The sequence below is a fragment of the Equus przewalskii genome, chromosome 29 (assembly GCF_037783145.1).
Source record: "Equus przewalskii isolate Varuska chromosome 29, EquPr2, whole genome shotgun sequence".
NCBI lineage: Eukaryota > Metazoa > Chordata > Mammalia > Perissodactyla > Equidae > Equus > Equus przewalskii.
In genome coordinates, this window is record NC_091859.1 from 16,115,541 (window position 1) to 16,128,527 (window position 12,987).

At 41.3% G+C, this 12,987-nt stretch overlaps 1 protein-coding gene across 8 annotated transcripts in view; it reads right to left on the reverse strand.

Moving 5' to 3' along the window:
• Positions 1-12,987, reverse strand: part of POC1B (POC1 centriolar protein B) — a 92,133-nt gene that overhangs the window by 53,726 nt on the left and 25,420 nt on the right. For all 8 annotated transcript variants that reach the window (XM_070599700.1, XM_070599701.1, XM_070599704.1 and 5 more), the window contains one exon: positions 11,580-11,759. In XM_070599700.1, coding sequence (XP_070455801.1) covers positions 11,580-11,759 — 180 coding nt within the window. The remainder of the gene's footprint in view (positions 1-11,579; positions 11,760-12,987) is intronic.

Below are 12,987 nucleotides of genomic sequence, written 5' to 3' on the forward strand. Positions count from 1 at the left end.
CAGATGTTAGCTCAGGGCAAATCTTCCTCAAGCAAAAAGAGGAAGATTGGCAATGGATATTAGCTCAGGGTGAATCTTCCTCAGCCAAAAAAAAGCGATCTTTAAATCTTAAATTTTTCTGATTAAAACCCTTAGGTGGTTTCACATTTCCCTTGGGGAAACGTCTGACATCCTTACCTCTGCCTACCAGGTCCTCCAGGGTCTGCCCTCCTGCCTCTTCATCTTCATCAACCTACTCTGTGGCACCACACCCCTCTTTTCTCAGGTCCCTGCTCTTGCCTCACGCGTTTCCTCACATGCTGTTCCCTGTGCCTCAAACACTACCCCTTACTTTTTATCTAGTTTAAAATACCTAAAAGGATTTTACTCCTCTGCTCCATGTCACTTCCTCAGGAAAAGGCTTCCTGAACTCCCCCAGGAGGCGTTAGCTCCCAGCAGGTGTTCTTAGGGTAGCTCATATTCACACTAACATCACACTTACAACCACGTGTTGTCTGCTTCCCTAACAGAATCTAAGCTCCAAGAAGAGAGAAACTCCATCTGTCTTCTTTACCACTGTATACACAGACACAGTGCACGGCACCTAGGACCTGGTCCTCAGCAAACATTTAGGATGGTAAAAAAAAAAAAAACTTTATGGGAATTGCAACTAGCTTAATATGATAGCCCATGAGAGCTCATGTCTAAAATCTTTGCAATTTGTTGTACAACATTAATGTACTTAATGCCACTGAACTGTATACTTTAAAAGGGTTAAAATGGTAAATTTTACATTATATATATTTTACCACAATAAAGAAAAATCTTTGCAATTCAGATGGCTAAAGATCACTTGTAATGCTACCAACAACTGAAAATTAAAGGCTGATTTTTCATCTAAAAATTAGTGCTGAAAAAGCAGTAATGTTGGAAGAGTGGTCTCGTTAGCCTCTACTTATTGTTGACTGAGGACATCATAAAGAAATATAATTTATCCCACAATACACATCATTTTAAAAAAAACACAGGGATACAATAATTTTAACTTTTAGAAAAATTCTTTTGCCACTAAAAAGAGATAATAATTCTCACCTACATATATATCTTTTTAAATGATACATTTTTTCTTCATTACTCATTAAAGGAAAATTACTTGTTAAAAAAAACACTGGAAAATATAGTAAGTAGAAAAAGTCCATAGTCCCATCACCCAAACAAAATCAGACTTAATATTTTGTGTAGGACAGGTACTTTATCTTTTGTTCACGTAGAGGTCTTTTACATCATCATATCGCAAGTTCTGAATTTTGGCCCCCACCTTCACACATAAACACATCTTTGTGTCATTACTTACATATACCCCCCTTTTGAAGGCTATATAATAAGCTAAATTTATTTAATCAGTTTTTTTATTTGGAAAAATTGGTTATTTACAATTTCTCACCATTATAAATTATATTCAAAGCAGTATCTTTGAATACAAACTTTTTCCTTTGAATACAAAAAGAGCATTTATTTAGGATAAATTTCCAGTTGTGGAATCGCTGTAACAAAGTCTCCTAATATATTTTGCAAATTGATTTCTAAAAAGACTATACTAGGGGTTGGCCCTCTGGCCGAGTGGTTTAGTTCATGCGCTCATCAGACCATGCTGAGGCGGCGTCCCACATAGCACAGCCAGAGGCACTCACAACTAGAATATACAACTATGTACCGGGGGGCTTTGGGGAGAAGAAGAAAAAAAAAAGAAGATTGGCAACAGTTATTAGCTCAGGTGCCAATCTTTTAAAAAAAAAGACTATAAAATATAAAATTTTATAAAATACAAAATTTTATAAAATATAAAATTTATATTTTAAAAGCATGAATATATTTCCCAATAGAAGGCATATCTTAAAAATATTCCTCTGAATTAAGATGCATGGTCATAAACAATGGTTAGTCTAGAGAACATAGCTATTCATCTCTTCTTCCACTAATGGGGACCATCTCTGTGCCACATAGAGTAAGTCTGGGTTCCAAGAACAAGCTCATAGTAAGTACTGGGCACAGAGACAGAGACAGAATTTTAATTACTTAAGTCCATGGTATACATTTAAAATTCAAATACTACAGGGAGAAACAATTGCTCTGCTGACCCTCTATATTCATTTAAATATACTGTCTATACATTGGGAGGAGGAGCAGTATCACTTGGACTATTTTTAATGTTTAGTTATTTAATTCATCTACAGTTTTTATAAATGTATGGTGTGCAATAAGGATCCAACTTTACAGTTTTCCAAAGAAGACCCAATTATCTTAACTACACAATAAAGAGTCCATCCACTTCCCCACTGGGGAAATGTCATTTTTATCATAAAACACATGGGTCTGCTTTTGGGCTTTCTATCACCTAGTTTCCCAATTCTGCACCATTATCACCATATTTTAATTTCTACAGTTTTATAGTATGTACTGAGAGCTTGTTAGACAAGTTCCTTCTAATTTTTTTTCTCATCATTTTTTTCTTGACCATCCTGGCACATTTAAGTCACCCATATGAATTCTGAAACTGGTTCCACTAAATTCCTCTGGCAGAATTTCCAGTTTCAGACGGGGGTGATGGTTATCAGACTTACTCCTCAGCCATAAACAATCATACAACTGGGCAAAATATATGAAGCAACATTTTTAGACACTGGACAAGAAAGAGCACAGGGTTGTGAATCTTGTGAGATGGAAACAAATGAGATGAGCATCAAATCCAAAAGAGACTTCCACCTGGGAGCATTTTCCAGATCATGGCACACGGACGTAGAGCCCAAGAAGACAGCAGCAGTCTTGTTAGGCAGGGAAAACAGAAATCAGAATTCAGAACTGCTTAAGGGATGGAATTTTGAGGGCAGGGTATGAGAGAGGTGCTATGAATAGCAGAAACCCCCCAAATATCTGCCTATGGGTCCCCTTGAGTCTTTGGTCAAATGCAAAGCTGCTTATGCACAGGGCAACAAGGCTTGGCTAACAACAATTACTGGGAGACTGTGAGCTGGACAAAGACTACAGAGGTTACATAGTACTGAAGGATATTTAAGTTCTGAGCAGACTTTTCCGAACACTCCAGGCATTTGGTTGAGGCCCTAGAAAGGCCACTAGTCCTACAGCCTAAGAGTAAAGGCTATTCTAGACCCACCCTAAAAAATCTAAATCCAAGCCACAACAGAATCTAGCTAGGCCAGCAGAAAATTAATTGTTTACAAGAATAAAACTCAACACATTTTAGAAGATGATAATCTATAACCTCACTTAGCAGTGATTTGGTGTACAATGCAAAAATCACAAGACAGACAAAGAAACAGAAAAATTTGACCCAGATATGATATAGATGTTGGAATTAGCAGAAAGGACTTTAAAAGAGTTATTATAAATATGTTCAATGATTTAAAGGAAAATATGGGCATAATGAGCAAACAAATGGGGAATCTCATCAGAGAAATGGACAAACTTACAGTAGACTGGACACTGCAGGAAAAAACCCATTGAAGTTGAAGATAGGTCAATAGAAACTATGCAAACTGAAGCACAAAGAGAAAAAAAGTTTGAGACAATGAACAAAGCCTCAATAAACTATGGGACAATATCAAGTGGTCAAACATATGTGAATCTGGAGTCCCAGAAAGAGAGGAGAAAGGAATTAGGGCAGAAAAATATATGAAAAAAAGACAAAATATTTCCAAATATGATGAATATCAATACATAGATCCACTTAGTTCAGTGAACTACGAGAAAAATATACAAAAGCATACCTAGGTTCATCATGGTCAAATTGCTAAAAACAAAAGATTAAGAAAAAAACCTTACAGCGCAGAGAAAAAAAAAAGACACACTACATATAGAGAAATAACAGTAAAAATGACCACTACCTTCACATAAAAAAATACAAACCAGAAGACAACGGAATGACATCTTTAAAGTGCTAAAAGAAAAATTATCCACTGAGCTAGAATTCTACATTTCAGCAAAAATATCTTTTAAGATAAACAGAATAGGATAAACAGAAAGCTGAGAGAATTCATCACCAGCAGACCTGCACTACAAGAAATAGTAAATGAAGGTTTTTAGGCTGAAGGGAAATGATACTGGATGGAAATTTGAATTTACACAAGGAACAAAGAATGCTAGAAAAAGTAAATATAAAAGGTTTTTTTTTTTCTTTACAAGAAAATGTTGCTTAATGTATTGTGGACTTATACCATATGTATAAGTAAAACTGTCAAAAGGTGAGTAAACGGAAATATACTTTTGTAGGTTCTAACATTATATATAAAATAGCATAAAATTAATTCAAGAGTAGACTGTGATACGTTAAGGATGTATATTGTAACCTCTAAAGGTCACCACTAAACAACAATATAAGACAAAGAACAAAGCTAAAAAGCCAATAGAGAAGATAAAATGGGATACTAAGAAATAATCAATCCAAAAGAAAAAAAAAATAAATGGGACAAATAGAAAACAAAGAGCAAGATGGTAGACTTAAATCTGATCATAAGACTAGTTAACATAAATTTAAATGGACTAAGCACTCCAACTAAAAGGCAGAGATTTTCAGACCCAAGTACTTGGAATAAAGTTACCTTCTTGGGCTGACCCACTGGTATAGTGGTTAAGTTCCCCACACTCTGCTTCAGTGGCCCAGAGTTTGCAGGTTCAGATCCTGGGAGTGGACCTACACACCACTCATCAAGCCATGCCATGGTAGCATCTCATACATAAAAATAGAGGAAGATTCACAGGATATTAGCTCAGGGCCAATCTTCCTCAGCAAAAAAAAAAAAAAAAAAAAAAAGTTACCCTCTGATAGTTAAATACATAAAATGCATTCAATGGATGATAGTAGCTACAGTTAAATACATAAAATGCATTCAATGGATGATAGTAGCTACATGTAGAAGCAACTCCACACACTATGTGCAAATGTGTGAAATGACTTTTGAACACAACCTAAAGGTGGCTCCAGAACAATCCCTAGGAGAAAAAACTGGAATGTGAGGGCAGTTAATAACTGACATTATTTACATTCATTAACTTGTTTAATTCGCACGAGGACTCTATGAGGAAGGTATCCCTTTGTATGATTTTATATGGGAGCAGACTTAGGCCCAGAGAGGTTATGTCATGTTCCCGGGAGCCCATGCTGTCTCCCTGCTGAAACTAATCAACTACACTGCACCACCGAAAAGATGCCATGTCATGAGAGAGGAGGTGCCTGGCAACTACAGGGGCGTGAGCAAGAGTGGCTGGCAGGTCTCCAGCCTGGACGAGGGGAGAGAGGACCTGACCAGCAGAACGGGTCATGCACTTTCCTTAGCAGGTATGTACATGTGGAGGAGATGGGCCCGTCTCATCATCCTAACCTGAGGAAGCCATCCATCAAGATTTTTCTCAGCAAACCCCCCTGCTTCAGTTGGAGGGCCCACTTAGCTCTTATTCTGACTTTGCTGGCAAAGGAGGAAGGCCCTGACGGAGGCAGGCAAATGTTCCAGTTTCTTCAAAAGTTAGCGCTGTCATTGTAAATAAGTAACCCAGCATCTGGTTTATGTTTCAGACTCTCCTACATTTATTAAGCATGACTCAGTTCCCCCTGAGCATTCTCACCTTTGGGTAAAGAGTGAAAACAGGGCTTCCGGTCCTTCAGACCTCTGGAAGAAAGTCTTGGACTGGGATGACCCCATCAAGGCTAATTTCTCCCAGGAAGTTGCACAAACACTCTGAGAGGCTAGGCCTGAGTGGTTCACCTGGGCCCTCTCAACTCTTCTGGTCTCTAACTATAGTAAGATGAGCCAAGAAAAAAGATTATAATAAATGCATGAATCTCTAAGCATGCTGTAGAGCACACATATGGAAAGTTGCCACAAAGATGAAATCTTTTCTCACTAAACTTAACCAAATTATTTATCAAAGAACCTTCCTCCGGAGAGACCTCTGCAGAATTTCACATGAATCACTCACTCCAAACAGTAAGAAAACAACTGGTTAAAAAACCCCACAAAACTCTTAGAACCACAAGGTACCATTAAGATAAAGGCATTCTATTAAGACCAGCTGTGTTGAGTATAAAAATTATCCATCTGAACAAAGGTAGACCAAAACAGAAAAATAAAGTAGTGAAGCCACATAATACTGTCCATGCACAACATGCACGTACAGCACTCCTGGATTTATATAAAAAATCCACAAAAATGAGTCTTCCCTGAAAGAGGCCAGGAAAACTCCCACCAAAGCTACCTGCACAGCAGAGGTCCACCTTTCATTGTTCATTCAACCCACAGTTCTGCACAACTCCTCTGAGCCTTCCCCACCCTATGCCTAGCATTCTACTGTGCTGCTCACACGTCTCTGACACCATCTCGACCGCTCTCCCCTGATCCCACCTTCGAGCTCCCTCACTTCAGTCGAAGCCTCCTTAGGGGAGAGGCCTTCCCTGACCACCACATGCAAACGAGCAGCTCCCAACCCCATCACTCGATCTTGTTACCCTACAGTATTTTTCTGCAGAGCAAATACCACTCATATATTTGTTTCTTGTCTGTCTCCCTTCGGTAGAAGGAGCTCCATGAGAGTAGGAATTTTGTCTCTTTTGCTTTCTATGGTATCCACAGAACTTAGAACAATGCCTGGCATAAGAATACAAAATGAATAAAATACTTGTAATTCAAAGCTAATAGAGAAGAGAGCCCTAAGCTGACATACAGACCTCATAAACAGAGCAATGTGGTGGCATAAAGAAATCATAATTGGCTCAGCCCAGGAGAGTCAGAAACTTTTCTTGGAGGAAGAGATGCAGAGCAGGATCATGAAGGGTGGGTGGAATCAAGAGCGTGCCAGGCAGGGTGGGCAACATGTGGAAAGGCACAGAACACAACAGAGCACCGCATATTTGGGGAACCTTGTGTAGCTGCACCAAGGTGAATGGTGAAAGGGACAAAATGTGAGGTTGTAACAGGAAGGCAGAGCGGACATGCCAGGGCAAGGAGACACTGAGTAGTTTTAACCTAAGGAAGAGCACGGCCAGATTTGCATTTCACAAAGCTCTCTTTGGAGGCAGAAGGGCAGTGGAGGGAAAAGGAGAATGGAAGCAAATCTGCAGTCATGGAAAACATTTAGGAGATTATTGCAAAAGTCTCTACAAGGGCCAATGATGCTAAAAACTAAGGCAGTGGCACTGGGGATGAAGATAAAACAGGTGTCTTGAGTACACAGGACTGGATGCGAGGATAACTCCCACTTTTCTAAAACTGCTCCACTATCACTTCCTGCAGAAAGTGCCTTTAAAAAAAACCAAAAGGAAATTTTCCAAGACTCATTTCACACACACATATACACACTAATAATTCCAGGTATAACTGTATCCAGAAACCACATCATGTAATTAGACAGCAATTTGTCCTGTCTTCATCTCATAGCTCTGCTCTCCTCTGAATCAGGTCAGTTCTTTGCCCACCGTGTGCCTCAGAAGGAGGCTTAAAAAGCCTAAAGGTAGCAATCCCAGAGGAAAGGCCTGCAGTTCCAACAAGACCCACTAACTCGTGCAGGAAGGGGAATGCTCTGTTCTGGACGGCAGGCTTGAGCTGAATGCCCACGGCTGCAACTGGAGATAGGGCCACTGCGCACACACATAACATACAGAGGGATTGTGGGGGAGGGCTAGTCCCTCAGGGAGAATTCGGGCACCGTTACCAGAAAAGGGGGCATGGATGCTAGGCAGAGAGAAGTGCAGAGTTCCACCATCGCTTTCTTCTCTTGAATGGATAAAGGAGAACAACACTGCCAGTGGCTCCTCCCCAGTTCTCAAGTTTCTCCCCGACTGAGGGTGCCCAGCTGGAGGAACGGCAGTCTTACGGCATCTCTCAGTCCCACTGTAAACTAGTAATTCCTATCCTCACAACAGCCCACTTTGAGAAGCCTCACTACCCTCACTATCCACAGAGACTGAGCTGCGAACTAATTTGCCCAAGGATAATGAGATGGTACAGGTAGGCACATGAATCGCCAACTATCTCATAACAATTCTCGAGCCTCAACGTCATGCTGGTAGAATAGATCAGTTACAAAGAAGAGTTCAGAAATGATCATACTTCTTCCTGATTCCAGGTCCTCTAGTGTCTCCGTATTACCTGGAGGACGAAGTCTAAAGTCTTTTTCTATCACCAGTACCCTGAGCCTTTCCTGCCTCCTCCCCACCTCATCCCACTTACTTCTTGTGCCTGGTCACGGCTGAATGGTTAACGCTCCCAGAGCACACAGTGTCTGGCCACAGTATTTACTCTTGCTGATTCCCTCTGTGGATGGTTTGCTGCCCCCTTCCCGTCTGACGTACACTGCTGCCTCCTCTTCTCCTTCCCTTCCCTCAGTTCTGGGCCTGGACTAACTTCTTTGACTTTTCCTCACACAAGTCTGTTCAATGCCCCACCTGCACACTCCGTCATCATCTTTGCATCATTTTCCCATAGGACATACCACTTTATAATTATTTAGTTTCTATTTTTTTCCATTGAACTATAATAGCTCCTTGAGGTTAAGACTATCTTTCATCTCTACATATTTAGCCCCCAGCACCAATATGTGGTACACAGAAGGGGTTATATTTTGAAGACCAAAATTTCTTATTATTGGTGACCCTTCAACCTTTCGTAAATTCTTCAGTCTTATATTAGTATTACCGTTTTTTTTTTTTTTTAACATTTGTATTATACATAGATGATTCAGTATAAGGGCAACAAATAATGTACTTCCTAGAATTTACCACAGGAAAAATTTCCTCTTATCTGAACAACTTGATAGGATTCCTTCTTGTTGTTAGAAAATGAAAATATGTGAGCCATCATCATTCCATTCATATCTTGGCTGCAGGAAACGCAGGCTAAACATGATGCCGAATTTACACTAACCAAGGTTACATGGTTCTAGATAGAACTGTCTGCCCATTCCCTCTGATGATTGATGTATACACAGGTATGACAGTTAGTATAAAGCAACTTAAATTCTTTTAGGTAAGAAATAGAGGCACAGAGGACACACTGGATAAACAATAGCTATTATTATTAGTCAGAATGTCCACAAAACGTTTTGTCTTGATTATTAAGCCAACATTCAATGTTTTTGCTTAGGATGAGCTCCCTGATGGAGGTAAGAAAGATCAGTCTCTGTGCCAAACACATCCAGAGGTGGCATACAGTGGGCGCTGAATAACTGTTTCCATTCCCCTGCCCAGCCACTTGGACGTCTTTCTGTTCTCCAGGCCTGATGTACTAGATGATAGATCTCTGCTTCTTCTTCTTATTTAAAACATTATTTTACAAATAAACACAAATGACTTGACCAGCCCCGTGGGACCATCACACGTCACCTCCTCAGGTGGGAAAAAATAATCACTCAAGTTACTTAATATCTTTAAAAATTAAACAACAGTGAGATGTCCAATGACAGTGATGAGGCTAATGGCTAAGATTTATCTAATGATTATTCTGTGGGAGGCATGATTCTAAGTACAGCATGTAAATTTACTCACTTAAATACCATGACAACCTACACAGCAGGTTACTATTATCATCATTCTAATTTTACAGGTAAGAAAACTGAGGCACTGAGAAGTTAGGTAACCTCCCCAAAGGTCACACAGCTGGTAAGTGGCGGGGCTGGGATTTTAATCTATATACTTAGGTCCCGGGTCCATGTTCTTAACCACACAGCTATGTGGCATATATAGAAATAACACTGAGATGGCCAGAGACAAAAGTAGCTGAGACCTTTAGAAGGAAAAACCTATTGACTAAAAGTATAGCCGTCAGGCTATCTTTTTCTATTCTTCATAGACTCATTACCATAGGTTATAATCAATACCTCCTGAGCAATAACGTCCCACTGGAGCATAACAGTGGTTAAGAGTGTGGGCTGGAAGGGAAGACAGACAGAGCTGGGCTCTTACTCCCACTCCATCACATCCTGGCTGGGGACACCTGGATGTTGTGTCATACACTAGGCACACAGCCAGGTGGCTGCAGGATTCAGTTTTTCTCCCAGTGACCACGGTTGTACAGGCCTCTTCTTGTGAGAACTGTCCTCTCTCTCTACCACCAGAACACATGGTTGGGATGACCCCTCCTCCCCGGACAAAGCAGCTGGTCTTGGTCAGGTGCCTGGCTGAACTGAGAGGACCACAGTATCTCACCGCCTGCTGAAGGGATGGGCACAAGGCCCAAGCTGAGAGGCACCCCTGGTACTTTATACCGGGAACTGAGAGAAGCTTTTCCTGTCTGGTCACAAAGCTGTGAGGACTTCAACCTAGAGTTGGCAGTGACCTCAGCACCAGGATCTCTGAGAGAATGAAGCTGGTGTGCAGAGAGGCCTCGAGAGAGACTGAGAGCAGCGGGGTCCCTGGTGCTAGTCCCCCCCCACTCCACTCCAAGGTTATCAAATACATCAGCCCATAAATCACCTTGAGCGGAGAAAACAAGTTTCTTTGGGTTTCTGTCACTTTCAAGTAGACGAGTTCTAACTTTAATTCTGAAACTCAGTCTCCTCATCTGCAAAATGGGGAAAATACAACAGCCCCTCCCTCCCAGGGCAGTTCTGATGGGGAAATGAGATATGCACTTTACTTCACCAGTGTGTCTTAGGAACAGAGAGAGCTCCATGGCTGTTAGATGACAGATAATAACACCTACAACAGCACTCTTCCCAACAGAATGTTGCCAAAGATTATGGAGTCATTCCTTGTTCCTCTTTCTCTGTCACATCCAATGTGACAGCAAGTACTGTTGGTTATAACTTCAAACTAGCATCCGACCACTTCTGAAATCTCCACTGCCCCCACCCTGGTCCAAGCTGAGACATAAACTACTGGAACAGCCTCCTAACAATGCCCCCCAGCTGCTGCCCTGACTTTTGACAGTCTCTCCTCCACACAGCAATCAGAGCGATCCCATTAATGTGTAAGTCAGGGAGACCGACTTGCGCCAGGGGCGTCTCATTTCACTCAGGGTCTACGTGACAGCTGTTCCTGACCTGGCCCCGGCCACCCGCAGGGCCTCCCTCACTCCTTCCCTGCACTCTGCTCCCCACCAGCCTCCTTGGTTGTCCTCAGACAGCCATCAGGCTCCCATCTCAGGGCTTGCGCACTTGTTTCCTCTATCCAGGACATTCCTTTTCCAAATATCTTCAAGCCTCACTCCCTCCCCTCCTTAGGTCTCTGCTCCAAGGCCACCCACTTTGTGAGGCAGTCACTGCACATGCTGTTCAAAATTGCAGCCCCTCTTCCAATCCAGCTGGTTTTCTCTGTAACACTTACTACCATCTAACCCGCAATATCTGTTTTCCTATTTGTGTACTGTCTCTCTCCCCTCTCTAGAACATAAGCTTCATGAGAGCAAAGGTTTTTGACTATTTTGCTTACTGTTGTTCCCAGCACATAGCAGGCACACAATGAATATCTGCTGAATGAATGAATGAATGAATAAGTGAATTTGCCCTCAATCCCCTTTTCTGGGGATACAGGGGCAAAGATGGACTATAGCAGGACAAAAAATGTGGAAATCTTATTACAAAACCTTTGCACTTACTTGGCACAGCGCACCCAGTGTGTATGTCGGTACAAGGAATACAAGAAGCGCTGGCGGTACATGTTCCATACTTTGATGGATTTATCTTCGGAAGCTGTAGCTAGAAACTGGCCATCAGCTGAAAAGTCCACACTGCGAACTGGGGCTGTATGAGCTTTAAATTCAGAGGATTTCCCTCTCCTGGAAAAAATAGTTTAATATTTATAACATTTGATTTCCTTATAATCAATATCTAGTCAGTATACAGACTTTGAAACATATAAAACAGTTTAACTCTTGTAAAAACTAAAAAAAGTGTGAAGAGGCTGCGTTGTAGTGTACTCTTCAGCTGGTTTTGTTAATTAAAGTCACAACTGATACTGAACAAGACAGACCCTGGTGGTCCCCACCCTGAAATGCATTTGATGTTTTTTGTTTTAATTCGAAATGAGGGAAATAATACTTTGAACAAATCTCTACCACACATTTGAAGTTCCTGTTGTTCCTCTAGAAATAGAAACATATAATTTAAAGGACCCACAACCTAGAAAAGCTAAGATTGATTAAATGAATGATCCTACAGCAGTGTTTTCAAGTTGGGGTCCTATGGAAGTTGTGAGGCCTGGCAGTCTGGGTTGGGAAGGAGGAGATGTCATTTGCCTTTATACAGAATGTCCCTAGGTGATGTGACTTTCCTGTTCCCACCTGTGTTTCCAGCCACCAGTAATGAGAACTGAGACCCCCAGGGTGTATCTAAGACCTCGTCACCCCTAGGCCCAATCTTACACTCACAAGCAAAACAAAGGATACGTGGTAATAACACACGAGTTCTTAACACCTTGAAATTTCAGATGCATTTTTTTTTTCTTGGCTAAGGTGGGAAAAAGAGAATAGGAAAAAAGGTGGAGAAAATAATGTGTGGTATTTAAGGAGAAGCAGCAGAAAAAAATATTAAAATAGTTAGGGGTGGGGCCAGCCCGGTGGCGCAATGGTTAAGTTCACATGTTCCGCTTCTCAGCAGCCCAGGGTTCGGGGGTTCAGATCCTGGGTACAGACATGGCACTGCTTGGCAAAAGACATGCTGTGGTAGGCGTCCCACATATAAAGTAGAAGAAGATGGGCATGGATGTTAGCTCAGGGCCAGTCTTCCTCAGCAAAAAGAGGAGGACTGGCAGCAGTTAGCTCAGGGATAATGATCTTCTTCTTAAAAAAAAAAGTTAGGGGCAGGCTAGTAGATGACGCTGGAGCTGAAAGGTGATATTTGGGAAGTACTACTTTGTCAGCATTCCCAAGTTCCCAAAGCACTTTCACTTTATGCTACATCCAGGCTTAGCAGTTTTCCCATTCAGAAAGTCATATTTATACAGGTGATATCTTATGGTGAAAATCGCCATAACTGTTTGAAAAAGATCAAGTAACAGAATTTGCG